The sequence below is a fragment of the Trichogramma pretiosum genome, unplaced genomic scaffold (assembly GCF_000599845.2).
Source record: "Trichogramma pretiosum strain Unisexual culture from Peru unplaced genomic scaffold, Tpre_2.0 scaffold63, whole genome shotgun sequence".
NCBI classification, from domain to species: Eukaryota; Metazoa; Arthropoda; class Insecta; order Hymenoptera; family Trichogrammatidae; genus Trichogramma; species Trichogramma pretiosum.
This window is the reverse complement of record NW_019640834.1, coordinates 681,450-698,646: the sequence shown is the minus strand read 5'-3', so window position 1 is coordinate 698,646 and position 17,197 is coordinate 681,450. Positions and strand designations below refer to the sequence as shown.

At 32.8% G+C, this 17,197-nt stretch overlaps 3 protein-coding genes across 3 annotated transcripts; 1 reads left to right on the top strand and 2 right to left on the bottom strand.

Annotated features, from left to right (window-relative positions):
• Positions 1–746: 746 nt before the first annotated feature.
• Positions 747–7,203, bottom strand: LOC106654638. Its single transcript, XM_014374594.2, has 5 exons — positions 7,022–7,203; positions 6,789–6,950; positions 2,291–2,882; positions 1,833–2,014; positions 747–1,723 (listed from the first exon to the last, which is right to left on the bottom strand). Exons 3-5 carry the CDS (start codon positions 2,843–2,845, stop codon positions 1,306–1,308), a joined length of 1,155 nt encoding a protein of 384 aa, XP_014230080.1. The 5' UTR covers positions 2,846–2,882; positions 6,789–6,950; positions 7,022–7,203; the 3' UTR covers positions 747–1,305.
• A 2,813-nt stretch (positions 7,204–10,016) lies between these two features.
• Positions 10,017–11,670, top strand: LOC106654731 (beta-1,4-galactosyltransferase 1-like). Its single transcript, XM_014374732.2, has 2 exons — positions 10,017–11,050; positions 11,123–11,670. The coding sequence occupies exons 1-2, from the start codon at positions 10,256–10,258 to the stop codon at positions 11,315–11,317; spliced, it is 990 nt and encodes a 329-aa protein (XP_014230218.1). The 5' UTR covers positions 10,017–10,255; the 3' UTR covers positions 11,318–11,670.
• A 121-nt stretch (positions 11,671–11,791) lies between these two features.
• LOC106654603 (RNA-binding protein 5-like) lies at positions 11,792–17,024 on the bottom strand. Its single transcript, XM_014374529.2, has 7 exons — positions 16,660–17,024; positions 15,740–16,305; positions 15,590–15,659; positions 14,964–15,037; positions 14,193–14,297; positions 13,332–14,082; positions 11,792–13,249 (listed from the first exon to the last, which is right to left on the bottom strand). The coding sequence occupies exons 2-7, from the start codon at positions 16,292–16,294 to the stop codon at positions 12,129–12,131; spliced, it is 2,676 nt and encodes an 891-aa protein (XP_014230015.1). The 5' UTR covers positions 16,295–16,305; positions 16,660–17,024; the 3' UTR covers positions 11,792–12,128.
• Positions 17,025–17,197: the final 173 nt, after the last annotated feature.

The window sequence follows — 17,197 nt, the reverse complement described above, 5'->3', positions numbered from 1 at the left end:
TCCGAATTGCTTTGTTGTTCACTTTTAATGTTTTGCTTTGCTCTTCGAATTAAAAACTTAATTTTGTCGCTTTCTTGCTGCAAAATGTTTCTTACCTTCGGCTTATGTTGCAACTTCTCTTTTTTTTATTACATTTAGTACAGCATGGTATTATATCATGCCTCTTTCACATTCGCCATGCTTGTATGTATGCCGATTTTCTGCCGCATCGGTATATTAGGTGTACTTACCAATAAAATAGGAATAATTATAAATTAGCACATTGTATCATAAATGAGTTTTTAAACTTGTAGCTGGTATACAAGTAGCTCTTGATGTTGTATAGTAAAAATTTTAGGCGCCGAGGGTGTAGGCAAATTCATATAATTTTGCTGCATTGTGATATCGTTATTGTGTACCCAAACCAAAAATACTTGAAGGCATGAGTCATTTTTTTATTAATTCGAAACTTAATATATTCGGATTTTTACATGGACCTTGCAAAAAAGTCCATGAAGTCCCGAATTTTTTAGTACGAAAATATTGATTAAGATATTATTGACATGTATATGATTCATATGAAAAGTAATCCCGCATGAATTGATAAATTAATAATAATTGTAATTTGAGTGACAGGTAGAATATAAGAGTTCTACGAACTTTTTAACATGTTTTTTTATTTTTATTATCGACGATGACGATATTTAATGTATTATTTTATTGAATAATTATATATTTAAATGTATTGAAATGTTCAATTTTTATAATTCTCATAACTACATGGAACATTTCTAAATAATTTTTAATTATATATTACAATTCGACAAAAGTAGTAACTATATTGACTACTTTTTAAAAATCATTTCACTTTTATCATAATTTTTCAAATGATAACCTGATGTTGTTAATTATAATAAACAACTATGTAACTTACACTGGAACGCCTCAACTTCAAAGCGTTCCTCCTATAGGAGTTATTAATACAATTTTCTCTTTATCCTTTAGCTCTTATGAAATAATTGCATTGAATTAATAATATATTCTTATCTTTAATGGCTAATTTTTTATAACAATGATTGAACCTCATCGGTGAATTAAAAACAGTTTTACAAATCATAAAAAATTGTCTTCTTAATACTGCGTCAATTTACTATTTTATCTTATGTCCTCGAATCTATAAAATTTAATCCATATATTTTTGATCATAGTAAACCAAAGGCTGAAAAATTATAGCCAAGTCGAGTAAACTGCATACATGCAACGATTAGCCAGATAATAAATCACACAATTGTAGCCAAATTAAGAATTAGTCCGTTAAAATATCGATTAATCAGCCGGATAGAAGCGAAGGATAGCACGACCTTGAATTTTGGAATGACAGAGCTTCTGAACGACGTCGAAGGCTTGGTCGGCCGGATAGACGGTGTGTGGCGGTGGCTCGATCTTGCCGGATCCAACGAGCTCGACGAGCTCGTTGAGCTGCTCGAGACTGCCCGGCTCGACGGGACGAATGCTCTGATGTCTCTCCTCGGCGCGGCGCGAAAATTTCGGCAGCAGTCGATCGGCCACGTCGCGAATCACAAAAACGACGCCTCCTTTTCCGAGGCACTGTAGACTTCGGTGCAGACTGCGCGAGGTCGTGCCGAAATCTATGACCACGTCCACTTGGCCGCCGCAGGCGTCCATCGTGCGCTCGATTAATTGACGCTCGTACAAGTCTTCGTTCCATTGCACCACATTCACTCTGTGAATTAAATAATTCAAATTCAAATACCGATTGTAAAAATAAATGTGTCTAATTAATTTTTATAAGAAAGAAGTCATTTTTAAATTTAGAGTATCATGATACGTACCTCTGAAATTCTTGAGCTGCCACTAAACCGTCGTCTTTGAGTGAAGCAATTGTTATTCCTACACGTTCTTTCATTTCAGAAAAGAAATAAGCTGCGAGACGCAAAGCCCATAGAGCTAAGCCTCCAGTACCAACGATAAGAATGTTGCAAATACTGTCTTCACCTCGTTCCGACAGTAAATTCTAAAAGGAAAAAGGTTTAATGAAAATTAATGGTTTTTGAAAATATGTTTTGAGTTTTTTTTGAAAGTTGACTCAATGTTCTTGTCATTTACAAAAGCGAACAGTCAAATTAATTTTATAAGTTTGATAATTAAGAATACAGTTAGGAAGCAAATCGTTTACGAGAATCCGATTTTTGCCGATCTGTCAATCAAATACCGATTTTACAGATTTCGGGCATGAATGATAAGCGGTAACGCAGAGGAAATTTAGTTTTTCAACTGTTTGATAGCTCACCTGTACATGTTCGTGGGCGGAAAATACAGTATTCATAGCAAGAAGAGCTCCAGCCGGCAACATGGCCGCGACGCTCAGAGGCATGGTATCGGGAATTTTGATGAGATAGTCGAGCTGCGGAACGACGAGATACTCGACGTATCCCGGCGGTACTCCCTCGTAGGGATAGACGATGACCCTGTCGCCGATGGCGAATCCGCAATCGACGAGCACCTCGTCGCCGAGGGCCTCGACCTGGCCGGCTACCTCGTAGCCGGGGAAGAGCGACGCGTCGCGCACCCCGTGCTGATGGGGCTGGGCCAGTGGAAAGTCGCCCTCGACCGAGACGTCGCTCGTGAGGACGCTGGTCTCGTCGCTGAAGCTCGAGGCGCTCTCGTTGCTGCCGAGACTGGCCGAGCGTCGCGGCAGGTAGCAGGCCCCGGCGCAGACGACGCGGATTCGCGCCCCGCGACTCGGCACGTCGGGCACGGGCACGTCGCAGCTGAAGACGAATCGTTGCCCGCTGGCCGCCGAGGCCGGACTCTCTATCGACACTTGCCGGCACAATTTATTCATGTTCCGTTCGACGGCTGTTCCAGGCTTCGGATTGAATCTGCAATAAAGGGGAAAATAAGTTTAATATCGGTACAAGTGTTCATTCGGAGTGATTGTGAAAATGTTTAAGCTACACATTTTATGTAATATTTACATCATGGAATTTAAAAAATAAGTAAATAAAAGTTTGGACTTTTCTATTTTCTTCATTCAATTTTTAGATAAAATAGTAAAAGTATATTTTCCATCGCTTCATTATTATTGAAAACATCTGAATAATTTTTTATAAAAACAATGTTTGATTTTATAAATCAAAAATCTGTTGAGCAATCAGAAATCGATCTGAAATTCTTCATATTTAGGTCATCATTTTTCAATATAAATTTAACTATTTTTGGTTTTCTGGAAATTTTAATTTCCATTTAAATAAAAATACGAGCTCAACAGATGTTACCGTATCAAACACAACTAACATGTAACTGGGCGTTTGTTTTGAAATCGATCGTAGTAGTTTTCTGAATACATCGACGAATGAAAGCTCATTTGAAAAAGTAGCGCTCAATTTACTTAATTTGATACAAAAATATTAGACGATTCTGCTTGACATGAATTAGAATTACTTGGGTTACTCGTGTAAAAAATTAATTACATTACAAGTAAATTTTGAACCAAAAAACATCATAATAACACTGATACGTCCTGAAAGATTTTTTTTTTGAAAAGTAAAACTAAAAAACTTTTGTCATAAATAAGAAGCTCAGTAATAAATGAATGATCATTTTGACATTTCTTTATACGAATATAAGCATAGTTGCAAATGATTTTTGGAATCATGTTATACGATTTCGACCTGTTTCTCAAATTAAATTAGACAGAGCTTTTCTTCGAGGATATATTTGAAATATATTTTATATTGTTGAATCTAAAGAGTATTAAAAAAAATTCTTTTAATATTATCATGATATACAGATCGGTGAAAAAAGGAATTATGAATGAAAGTTTGCTACTTTTATATCTGAATCAGTGACTTCGTCTCAAAATCTGATATTTTAATGTTCAATCGTTACGATAAACATCTTCCTATTTTTTTTTTTTTTTTTTTTTTTTTTTTTTTTTTTTTTTTTTTTTTTTTTTTTTTTTTTTTTTTTTTTTTTTTTTTTTTTTTTTTTTTTTTTTTTTTTTTTTTTTTTTTTTTTTTTTTTTTTTTTTTTTTTTTTTTTTTTTTTTTTTTTTTTTTTTTTTTTTTTTTTTTTTTTTTTTTTTTTTTTTTTTTTTTTTTTTTTTTTTTTTTTTTTTTTTTTTTTTTTTTTTTTTTTTTTTTTTTTTTTTTTTTTTTTTTTTTTTTTTTTTTTTTTTTTTTTTTTTTTTTTTTTTTTTTTTTTTTTTTTTTTTAAGTAAAAAATTGATGTAAACAGATATCTTAAAGAACGATTGTATAAAAGGTTAGAGGAGAGGCCGAATTGAGCACGCTTGAGTCCACTGATGTGCACGTGATTGCACTATTCTGTCGTCTTGACAACGCCATCGATCGACCAACACAAGGTACTTTTCAGTTCGATATATATCTATGTATGTGCACGAGTTATCAATATGTAATTTTTATCCCTTGATTAAAATGCAATGTGGAATGGTCACTCATTGTCTTATTGTTTGTATCTAATCAATTTAATTACAGCAAACTTTCATCGCATTATATCGAATATAGTTCAATACTAAAAATAAACGCAACATATATAATATAGGTTTACTTATCAGTTGTTGATGTTGATTTGATAATTCGAGTTTTCAATTCTTGATAAACAGCGAAAATTGTTTCAAACATTCAATAATTTCTCAATCAATAAGATAAGATTAAGCTCTCAAAAATTTGCGGATTATGTACTTTCTAATCAATAACTTTTTGCTTAATTGTGGCAAGGATAAAGGAATATCAAACGAAACTTAATAATTTAAAGAATTGTTAATTCCCAATCATTTGAGATTAATAGTTTTCAGGTTGAGGTATTGCTTCGTAATTTTACATAGATTGGCATGATTTCTAAAATGTATTACGTAAGTTGGGTTTAATTAATTACACCTTTTAAACGAAGTAGAAAATAATAAAAGATTATGACCTTGGCAACCAGACCAGTTTTTCGGAAATCATTATGCGAGTTCACGCTTACTTTAAAAAATATTTTTTTTTATCTTGAAAAGTATTTTAAAACAATGCATCATTTATTTTTTTGGGTAAAAGTAAAATCTAGGTGTTTATTTACGAAAATTATTAAAATTTGAGAAAACTACGAATCGGAATCCTCATTAATAATCCAAATAATCCTTTTATTTTTTTATGGGCACTTTAATTTTTATGACAAGCAGAATCGTTGTAACGTAAATAACAATTAAATAAATTCATTTAATGCATCACAAAAAGCTAACTTTTGTCTTTAGGTATTAAAAGGGCTAATTGACTTTCTAGGTGCTTTGCACGTAGTCTTGAAATTTAATTCAAAAGCAGTCATTGATGGTAATTTTGAAAATTAACTCTATTAATGTAATAGTACGTTGAAGTACGCTTTTTAGGGTCGTAAGTGATACATTATAGTACTGTATTCAATCGTCTTGAGCTTTAACTTCCCATAACAATGTTATTCTAGTCACTACGCTGAGAGGGTAAAAACAGGTTGTTGTAACGCAGGCGTTACTTTAAACATTATACCGAATCGAAAGTCTTTCATGAGCAATAACTTATAATTTTAAAGACAAGAATCTTTGAGTCGATATGGGTTGTTTAATAAACGGTTGTGTCACAAGGAAAAAGTTCTAATGAGTTTTTGGCAAATTTTTACGGTTGTTGTTTGGACAGTGCGACCATGACTAAATAGTTAAAATAATTTGAATAAAAATTTAAAAAAACGGTTGTAAGTAGACCTACTTCATTCTACTAGGAAACGTAATAAAGTTAAAGCATTGTATTCTAAGCAATCCTTACCCGTAAATTGCTAGTTTATATAAATTGCTAGTTAAAAAAAAAAAAAAAAGTTAAAGCAGTGCTGTCAAAACGTCGATTGAAAAATTTGACAGAACGACCTATAATAGCACAGCATTTCTTGGTTAAAACATCGTAGTAGATCTAAACGTCGCGTCAACTCGTGAACGAATTTTCAGAAAAAACTGTACAAAAATATCTTATGCCAATCTAAATTTTTGTAATTTAAAAAAATTTTTATATACGATAATAAAAAATAGGTCCTACCCAGAAAAGCAGTGTCATGGGAAAATATCGTTTCCAAAATACCATTACGCTCAAGTTTTATTGAATGCTCGATTGATACTTTACCTTGTGGAAGTCCTTGTTTATGTATTTTAATGGGATTATGACGATATGCAGTTTAAAAATAATAATAAAAAATAGTTTTAAATTTTTTAACATGTTTATTTATTAAGATGGTTTCGTTTCCAATGTACGAAAAATTCTCATGATTTTTTTTATTTTTATTCTATATTGTGTACCGAAGCTTGATTATAAACTTTTTAGTAATTTTTTTGAGATCCTAGATTGTTCTTCTTTCTCATTCCGTTTTTTAAAGAACCTATTGGGCTCATTACGTCTTTCTACCATTTCTACAAATTCGAATTATATATACGCAATAGAAAGGATAGAAAAACGTTTTGAATTGTTCGATTTTTGCACCTTTATATTATTATAAATATTTATTAGTATATTATAAATAAATTTCAATTTAAATTATACAATTATTATAGAGTATAAAAACTTTCTGTAATCGGATGGTTGTAAACGTCGCAGTGCGCAAAAAAATATTTAGAGTAGTTTTCGTTCTGATACAATTTTATGCGTAAGATCGTATTTTTATTAGCGATTGAAATGTTTTTCGTGTGATATGTAATGATTAAAAAATGTGAATGTTATGATATGCGTCTGGTTAATGTGTTTTCGTAAAACTCACAGATAACAACTCACCTTCGTCACACACACGTAAGCTAGTCTCAAAAGCTCGTTTTTTTGGCTTCACTTGTGCTTATAATCCAAATTTACTGAAAAACGATGAATGAGTTTACTCAGTTCCAATGAAACAGTAGAAAAAGCACGCGTGAATCCATGTAGAGCCTCTGAGTATTTTTTCTGCAATAATAATAATCGAGGTGTAACATAAAATTTATTGTTAAAGATTGTGCTAAAAATAATTTGCTAACACGTCAATGGATATTTGATTGTTTTTGTCTTCGTACAAAAGGCGATGCTTTGTTTCTGCTACCGACTGTAGCTTTATGCTAGTGACTGTTCATCTGGCACAACTGTACAGTATAGTATGCAATCGCAGCTACGATAATGTTAAATGGAGAAGTGAGGAAACAACTGATTCCAGAGGCGATGTAACGATTTTCAAGTTAATTTGCAGCCGAGAGAGGGCACTGCTTTGGAAGAATCCAAACATATCCATATAGTTAGGAGAGCTCACGAGAACATGCAAATTAATTCATTTATCTCGATCAAATAATTTTTTAATAATCTTGAATGTTCAATTTTTCTTATTTTGTCAGTCACTTAATGATTTGAAAATCTTGACACATTATCTGGTTTTTCATTACATTCCCCTTGTTTTAAACATCTACGTTAGTGAATTATATTAATTATACTTAATATAATATATAAAAATGAATAGAATCAAATTATGTCATTAACCGTAAATATTTTAGGACAGAAATAATGATTGTATTTTTTTATCATGTATTTTCGGTAATATTACACTTTGTCAGTAAATGTTCACTAAGAAATTTATGGAATTAAATCATATATAACAAGAAAACCGAACATTTTTTACTCCATACTATTTTTTGTGATTTACGAAAAAAGCTTTTTCCTGGAAAAAAATTCTACCTCTCAACAATACCAATAAATATGGTTAAACACATTTTTAGCCCTGCATTTTTCACTGTCGCGATGAGTTTTTTGCCTTGTGCGACAAATACAACTGGCAAACTGCTGCATGTAACATCCTTTTTTTCGCTATCCTGTCTGAGTAAATCAATAATTCAACCTGAATTTAAAGAGATTTTATAGCTAAAAAATGGTTTAATAGAAAAATACATAGTAATTTTAAAAAGTAATTATATAAATTTCAATTCAACAATTTTACCAACAATTTTTCAACACAACACTTTTTTTAACAAACTAGCTCTTTCTATTCTACCTTGTAAAACAATTTTTTATTTACCATAATTTTTAAATTTTAATTGAGATGTATGATTTCATTTCTCGAATGATTTAAGTGCAATGACTCATGTTTGCTTCGTTTAGTTTAATAACTTCAAAATTCGCATGATTTGTGAATATTATTTTTTAAATTAAATTTAAGCTGCATAAAACTGGTGCGAAGAGAACAGAGTTGGACTCGTTCTGTTGTTTACATCGTGCCTTGCATGTAAGACCTCTGCTTGTTGCTTGCTGGCTTTACAGTGTTTTGCCGTACATGCAATGTTATGATAACGCTGCAAGGAGGGTTGAGCTGCAAAGCTGATTGAGCATAAGCGGGAGACAGTTTTTCAAAATTTAGCGAGTAGGCTACATAGCTTTATGGTTTTCACCAGCACTTTCTCATTCAATTCATTTTATTTGTGAAATTCTCACCGAAAAATTGAATATTGTCAGTCACAAGTGGAAAAGATTTTTTTGTGAAAACGGTCAGTTTTTAAGATCGGTTTTCTCGTCAATCATTTCCCAATTATTTTCTATAAATGGCACATAAATAGGCTTCCGTTGCAGTCTGAAATAACCCTAATAAAATCAAGTATTTTATAATTTCACACTCGTAAAATAAAAATTACCTAAAAGCCTATCATATCATTGGATTTCGAGTGTGAAATTATAAAATACTTGATTTTATTAGGGTTATTTCAGACTGCAACGGAAGCCTATTTATTCGCCATTTATAGAAAATAATTGGGAAATGATTGACGAGAAAACCGATCTTAAAAACTTACCATTTTCACAAAAAAATTCCGTGAGTATTGTCAGTTATATATGTAACTGTTGGTTTTGATGTGTTTTTATAAAATTTATTATGTATCTTTAATTTTTCGGTAGACTTGTACTCTTCGAAAATTTTAAGGAAATCATGAAAGCAAACTGGAAAATGAAGTGGAAATGAATTGGAAGGGCCCAAAAAAGTATTAGTTACATTTTTCTGTTGGTTGTCAGCGCATAACTAAGATGTCGAGCGAGAGTGTGCGAATGATATTTTTGTGACATATTTATATAATTCAAAGTATATTTCTTATCGAAGATTTTGTTATACCAAGTGAGGATGATGTCAGAAATTATTATCATGAGACTCTTAAAAATCGAGCTAAAAGTGTATTCCAAATATTTACTGTATACTCTTTCTGCCCAAAAAATACATAAAATCATTGGACGAGTCGAGTTCGAGTCTAGTAAAACTCGAAAAATCGGGTACTCGCACAATAGTCACAATGATGTTACATATGTAATGCGGAAAGTACCGAACAACCTTAAACGCTACAGTATTACAACTTACCAAAATTATAAAATTTAACTTATACGCATGTGCGGAAAACTTATTTAAAAATGTTCATCTGTAATATTATCATAAGTTTCTCCAATGTTATCTCATTATGTAAAAATAATATTTAAGTATGACATTAAAAAAAGGCAATAAAATTTTGAAGCCATTGAATCGGATTATTAATGGTAAAGCTAATACAATTTTTAATTCCTTGAGTAAATGTCAATTTTATGACGCTTAATCTTTAAAGCTCTGCAAGCTTTGTTAATTAAGTCTATCAGAGTCGCTTCAAAATTGTTTACACTATTTATTAGATTCAATTCGAATAGAGCAGTAAAATTAAAGTTATCCATATTTGCGATCGTGTTCTCATTTGAATAATCATAAAAACAGTCGCTATGGCATACTGTTTAAAATAAACAGCTCGATTTCTGGCTAAATTTCAACCTGAATTGAAGTGACTTACTATATGGGTAGAAAAAAGTATTATTTACTGCACGACCGTCAATTTCGCTGAAGTTTCTATTTCGTTCATCTACTCGCCTTCACTGCGATATTTCAAAAATGCCGTACTTACCTATAAAGTCGACAGTCACAAACATCTCTGCCTATGTGACGTTAAGTGACGATGCATTCTGTGTTGACAGCTGTCAACTACTATAGTAGCTAGCAAAATATTTACTTTACTCTATTTAGTGTTACTCGTGATCATTCATAATAAAGCATGTCAGATTCAGATTTACAGTTTAACAAATGACTTTCTGTAGTGAAATAACTCACGTTTTCTTGAGAATTTGATACTTCAAAATCTTAATATTAGATGTTTTTAATATTTCTTTTCATTCCTATAAAATAATTGGCACAGAACTATGGTTGATTCGTCTGCTATCTTATACTCCACACAATGAAATTTTTAAAAATCATTCGAATACTATATGGAACTATTCAGAAGAACGCTGTGGATTTATTATTTGCTCTAGTCTTGTCATTACTTGTTGTATTTTGTTTACATCCGGATCGTTTTGCGGTTCATTACAATTACATAGATAAACAAAGCATCGCATCAGAATTAGAGCCAGCTTATTGGCCTAAAATCAACTCGTGTAAATTGAATTCTTTGGAGAGTAAAAAGTCAACATTACTCTACCCAAATGAAAATCCCAAGATAGATGCTCAAGGACTGGCACAAAAATACAATGTACAAATTGGTGGTGCATGGAAACCTTCAGATTGTAAACCTCTTTTTAATGTTGCCATCATTTTGCCGTACAGAAACAGACTAAAGCAGCTTTCAATTTTTATTAATTACATTCACCCGTACTTACAGTTGCAAAATCTAGATTATACAATTTTTGTGATTGAACAAAGTAAAAATAAAGAATTCAATAGAGGCAAACTTTTTAATGTAGGATTTACGGAAGCCATGAAAATTAGGAATTTTCACTGCTTCATTTTTCAAGATATTGATCTAATTCCTCAGAATCCAGAAAATATCTATACCTGTTCTAGATTGCCCAGACACATGAGTTCTAATGTTAATACATTTAGATACAACCTTCCTTACAGTGGGCTTTTTGGTGGAGCCATTTCCATTACTAAACAACAATTCCAGCAAGTTAATGGATTTTCAAATGTATATTTTGGTTGGGGAGGAGAAGATGATGACTTTTACAGTAGATTGCAGAATAAAGGCTATCCGGTAACTATAAATTCTTTGTCAAAATTTTTATTTTTAATTTATTGTACTTCTGCATTGTTCTATTATTTCTAGATATGTAGATTTTGTCCGGATGTAGCACAGTATTACATGTTAAGCCACAAAAAAGAAACTCCTAATAAAGAGCGATTTACTTATTTAAAATCTGGATCAAAAAGATATGATACCGATGGTTTGAGAAATTTAGAATATAAAGTATTAGATCAAAAATTGGAACCTCTATATTCATGGTTTTTGGTAGATATTTAAATGATTATCTTTTGATAAAAAACAATTGTTATTAGATATATAGTAAACCAATCAAAATAAAATGAAAAACCAAAGGTATATGAAACTACAATGAATTCTTGTGATATGGTTTGTATAGAATAAAAAATAAGTTTTAATACTACTTTTGTACCAAATATCATCTTTTGATAATAGATATCACTGTATATATGTATGTGTGTTATTATTTAATGTGTTTCTATTCACTAAGTACTGTAACATTTAGTGTTAATGAAAGTTATGTATTAACATATTTTGAGCTAAAAATTAAAACTTTTTTAAATTAAATCAATATTTGTATTATTCAAGCTAAACTACAAGTGTTGAAGTAATTAAAAAATAGAAACGAAGAAAATTTAAAAGTTTAATTACAAATTAAATTGGTATTTAGTATGCTAGAAATAAATTAAATAAAAGTGACAAAAAATGGGCTATAAATTAAAAAAATTTGAAATATAATTGTAAAAAAAATTGTAAAAATATTATTTCTTTCATATTTGTAATACAACTTCTATTACATAAGTGTGAAAAGCCAGCAAAAAATAAAATCGAGTAAAAAATTTTTTTTTGAAATTTTCAATAAAATTTATGACAATTCTTAATATACAATTTATTGAATAATTTAAATTCCTATAGTATAAAGCATTCAAGTTGATTATCATTCTTATATACATTTTGTTGAAAAACAATTTTAAATCCCCATGGAATAGTAAAAATTTCAAATGATAGGTATCATTATCGATCTTTGTATACAAATGAAAAGATTGCCTTAAAAAAAGCTTGATCGTAAGTGTTAGTCAGAGAGTTCTTGATAGCGCGCAAACATCATCTTCTTTACACAGTCCTTGTAAGTATCACCGGGTAATGCATTGTAAGTAGAAGATTTAGCGCCTAAGCCAGCGGTGGCTACGCGGCGTTCAGCTTCAATTATATTAGTTCTACCTTGATTTGCTTTGCCAAGCCCCATACCTTCACTCCAACCCATTTTTTGCAGAAGTTTATTACCTACATTGTCTGATCCAATACCAGCTCTTGTAGGTTCTTCATAAGTTTTAGATACCTCATCATTTCTGGACTTGAGATATTTTTCTTTCAATTTATTTGGTTGTGGTGGCTCAGGCTCTCCATACTTGGCTCTACGTTCTTTGGCACGATCACGATATTTATTATTTCTCTGCTGAGGGTCATGAGGATCAAGGCCACGAACTTTGTACCAATTTTCAAGATTCTGTTTGTGTAAATCAGAGAGCTGCTGATGCCTGAGAAGAGCTTCTTTGCTAGGAAATTGTCGTTTGCATAGCAAACAAGCGAGTTTACTCCAATCGGTGTGTTGTCGATCTTCCTGACCAACATCTTCGATTTCGTCATCAGTATCACTACCACCGTAAGCGGCGACCAAACCATTTCCTCCGGAAAACTCATCTTCCTCTTGATAAGCTGAAGTAGATGCGCTTGAGGCCATCGCCGAAGTACTGTAGTTAGTTTTCTTTTCCAGAATGGCATATCCAGCATCGGCGGCACCAGTAACCATGCTTTGTTCGCCGTAGCTACCGTTGCCAGCACTACCTTCCATCGGCCAGTTATTTTTCGCACTTTCTTTTTTCTGGTTAAGAGTTTTTGCCCAGCGTTCCATGTCTTTGGCTATTTTCTTTGCTACTTTGACTTTATCTTGTTTGCTTTCTTTCTTTTTTGTCTCATCAGTATTATTGATTTCTGATGCACCACCAGAATCACTCGTTGGTGTTGGCCCTTGAACTGGTTTATATGAATATGACTTAACATCCCAATAGAGAAATTGCTGAGTATGACTATTGTAATAGTACTGTGAATTGGGATCATAATAAAGTCCAGTACTAGGATCATAATAGTAGCCAGAACTTTCGTCGTAATGGTAACTGCTGACATCGGGAACCGCTATTGAATAAAGAAATAAAATGTACAATACAGAAAAAACATTATTTGATTTATTAAGCAAACGAAAGCATTTTATACATACAGTAAGCTTTACCATCGCTAGAATGAGGTGGCACGCGACCTGTCGCTAGCGAAGTACTTGTAGGAGCGGTTGGCGGTGATGGGCGAGCACGAATTTCTTCAACGTCGCCTAGCTTGCGCTGTGCGTGTAACTGTTGTATAGCCGATTGGGCCACTGCCGCAGCAGCATTAACTCGGTCGGTCTGATTGTGAGATGGTAAAGTAATTGCACTGCCTTGAACAACCTGTGCCTGATAGTATTGGGTGTAATACTGTAAATAATGCGCTTTTTGCGCTGGCGTTTTGGCATACAGACTCGCACTGTATTCAGCCAAATTAGCTACATCATCTAGAGTGTAGCGCTGTGCGCACTCACTAACTCCCCATTCTTGTCCTTGCGGTTGATTGAGTTTACAATATGCAACGTCAATCTTGCGGTTGTCAATTTCAAGAGGGCCTTGTTTGGTCAAAGCTGAGTAGAGATACATAGCATCAACAACATTAGCCATTTCCAGGTAACAAACACCACGTGAAGTATTAGTTAATCCATCACGAGCGATCCGGATACTTCGGATTGTTTGCGAAGATGCTACTGCCTGAATAGCCTGTAGAACCGAGTCTTCTGTAGAAAGTACGTCCAAACCACGAAGCATAACTGTACTGGTAGGGTGTGAACTTATCTCATCGCACCCTTCGCCACCCTCTTCGCTTTCAGCTCGTGAGGCTGCACACTTGAAACATGTTTCACGTCGCTTGAAATTATGAGCTCCACACTGTAATAAATGAAGATAATTATTTACACACATTCAATTGAAAAAATTGTTGTACAAAAATCGTTCAAAGTACTACTAAAATTATTAGAGGTCAATAAAATGAAACAAACCTTCACGCAGTGCCAATCTGCAATGTTTTTATTAACTTTGTCTCCATCCTTAGGGATACTGTACTGCATCAAGGCTCTATATTGATCTTGCAGCATCAAAACACCCTGAAACACAAGATTTAAGTATTACCCTATTCGATCATTATTAAACTTTACTTTACTCTTCCTAAAGTTTACTTCTGACATTTTTATCGTCTGGTTGGCAAAGGCTAATCTTAAGCTTATAGTTTTCAAGTTACAAGGAAGTATTTTTAAATATTTTCATCAATAAGTCAAAGAATTGCTTTGTTTTCCAATAGAAAATAGTTTGAATTCATTAATTGTAGTTGAATAATAATAAAAAAAAAGTACTAATACAAATGTATTCAAATTATTTTAAAAAATTTGACATACATGAGCATCAAATTTATATACTAAAGCAATTTTTAGATCAAAAAGAATTGATTCAACATAACGAAATCTAATAGGTATAATCTGAATTATACATTAGATTACATCAACTGACATTTAGGTGAATAAATATGCATTGTAGTACTCAAAGAAGAGGCAGTTAATACAAAAAATAAGAAAAGATATATGATGGTAATTGATGCAAGAAGTAGCCTTTGAATAAATAGCGGCAGAGCCGGGTCTGTCTTCAGAAGACGGCAGCCCACAGCGGACCGCGTTACCGTGTGCCCTGTCGCGCGCCACGGGGCGTATCGGGCCGGCACAGTGATATAGCTCAATGCTTGATAAAAGACCAGGAGCTTGGATTGAACTTCTTTCTACCTGTTTCATCTCCATCCATTGTGTGGCCTCCTGTGTTGAGCTAAACTCGACGAATGCGAAACCTCGCGAAGCACCTATACAGAGCAAATATACACATATCCACGGTTAATCCAGATTAATGCCTGAATGTCTCGGTGAGGGCAGGCAAACTGTCACAGCACCAATCACTGATTGATAATCAACTTTTCAATGTTCACAGTTTTATATACCCCATTTCTTGATTTTAATTTTTTTTTCTTTTTCCCTTTTTTCACTTTCATTAGCAAAAAACTACTGTTTTACTAATTCATGACTTTTAAATTTATTTTATAAAATTTAGAAAAGTCTTCAACATTCACTATCAACAAGATTTTGTTAATTTATTGTAATAATTTCAACTAGGAATTTCAATTCCATCTTATACCTTGATTTGTTTTAAAAATCAAAATGGCATAAGTTGACAGAAAGATTTTCTACTCTAGTTGTAACTTACCTGTTGGATTTTCAATTTATAAGCATGCTACAGGTTATAATAAAATTTAGGATATGGATGTATGGAAGTTTAATGTGTCTAATCACAATAACTAAGGGTGTAACCAAAATTTTTCATTTTCATGAATATCCACTTAACATCTACATATATATACCTGTATCTTTTTTCCTAATGAGCCTGATATCTCTGGGTACTAAATTACAATTCATTATATCAACTCGAATCTGTAATGATAAATTAAAAAAATTAGTTATAAAAATCTTAAATGGTCAGATGCAAGTGAAGAAAATAAAAAGTAATTTACTTCAGTTTCTGTGATGTGCTGAGCAAGACCTCTAATCATGATTGTATTATTTGGTACTTGGGACTTATAATGGACTCCTTCCATTGATAAAGAGTATCCTCGTGAATTATCATATTCATATTCATGACTGTCATGACTATCTTCATCTCGATTTCTGTCATCCCTTTTGGATCTCCTGTCTCTGTCTCGTCGTCGTTCCCTATCACGATCCCTGTCTCTGTCTCGATCTCTATCCCTATCTTTGTCTTGACCATCGCGTTCTTTAGAACGTCTGTGTCTATCTTCACGGTCTCGGTGCCTGTCACGATCTTCTCTGCTTCTGTCTTTTCTTTCACGAGATCTATCTCTATCTCTTTCCCTTCTGTAACTCCTATAGTCAGGACTATGGCTTCTATAATCGGGGCTTCGATAATCTTTCGATTTTTCACTATCATTATCATAGTCCGGTGATTGACTGTTTTTATTTGCTCTGTGATAATCCATATCTGATTGGTCAGTTTGTCCTCTGTCAGGAGCATAACCTGACTCCCATGGATCTAATGTATTATTATACATGTTTTACCAAACTGAAAAAGATCAAGAAAAAATGCATAAACTATCAAATCATTTAGCTCATTAAAACAGTTAAAGTTGAATCTGTGCATCAATATAATATATCATAATATTTGATGAGGGACAACAACAGTAGATGAAATAATAAATGCATATTTAGATACTATTTATAAAGACTATATGGGTATTGAAAATCAGTGATTACTTAATGTTTCTTAAAGAAAATGTTATCTAGGTCTTAAGTAATTTTTATTCTGACTAGACTTTTATTATAGAATATTATTTTCATTAAAATTAATAATTAGTAAATGCATTTATACAGCCAAGTCAGTTTGCAATGTAATAAAGTAGCAATATTTAAAAAGTACCTTATATTCTAAGTTTCGAGAGTAGCAAGTAAGTGAACGCTATGCACGTTCGATGCGGATAATCGTCGACGGTTCCTTATCCAATTTTTACAATCTGCTGAACTATGCTTCGAGGTGCAACTACTAAATACACATACTTTCGAAGTTTAATACAACAAAAAGATGCATCATTTACTAGCTGTACTCACTGCTCGAGATTGCACACATATAAATTACATGTATATGGTAATTTACTATGCAGTAACTTAATACGTCTCTCGATTGAGTCACGCGGTACAACAAGGCTCAAGCCAGTTTACCTCCATCCACAAAAGGGCCACACATAGACTTGAGGCTGTGTGCGTCGTCCGTGAACTGCGACGAATATTCGCTGGCGCGTTCATGTGTGTGCGGGTTATAGTTCGTTATCCCGCGGCTGGGTTGAGTCAGTCCTTCGTGTAAGCTCGCTGGTGCTGCTGCGCGCAGATCAAAAATGGCCGTTAGGCGCGTAGGTTCGATTTCAGTTTAACGTTTACCCACGATCGCGTACGAGCGAACT

Coding starts and splice junctions, on each gene's coding strand:
- LOC106654731 (XM_014374732.2), top strand. CDS start 10,256: ATGAAATTTTTAAAAATCATTCGAATACTATATGGAACTATTCAGAAG. Junction 11,051..11,122: donor TGCAGAATAAAGGCTATCCG/GTAACTATAAAT, acceptor TATTATTTCTAG/ATATGTAGATTTTGTCCGGA.
- LOC106654638 (XM_014374594.2), bottom strand. CDS start 2,845: ATGAATAAATTGTGCCGGCAAGTGTCGATAGAGAGTCCGGCCTCGGCG. Junction 2,015..2,290: donor CCGCCCACGAACATGTACAG/GTGAGCTATCAA, acceptor TTTTCCTTTTAG/AATTTACTGTCGGAACGAGG. Junction 1,724..1,832: donor GCAGCTCAAGAATTTCAGAG/GTACGTATCATG, acceptor TTTAATTCACAG/AGTGAATGTGGTGCAATGGA.
- LOC106654603 (XM_014374529.2), bottom strand. CDS start 16,294: ATGTATAATAATACATTAGATCCATGGGAGTCAGGTTATGCTCCTGAC. Junction 14,298..14,963: donor AATGGATGGAGATGAAACAG/GTAGAAAGAAGT, acceptor CTTGTGTTTCAG/GGTGTTTTGATGCTGCAAGA. Junction 14,083..14,192: donor CAGATTGGCACTGCGTGAAG/GTTTGTTTCATT, acceptor CATTTATTACAG/TGTGGAGCTCATAATTTCAA.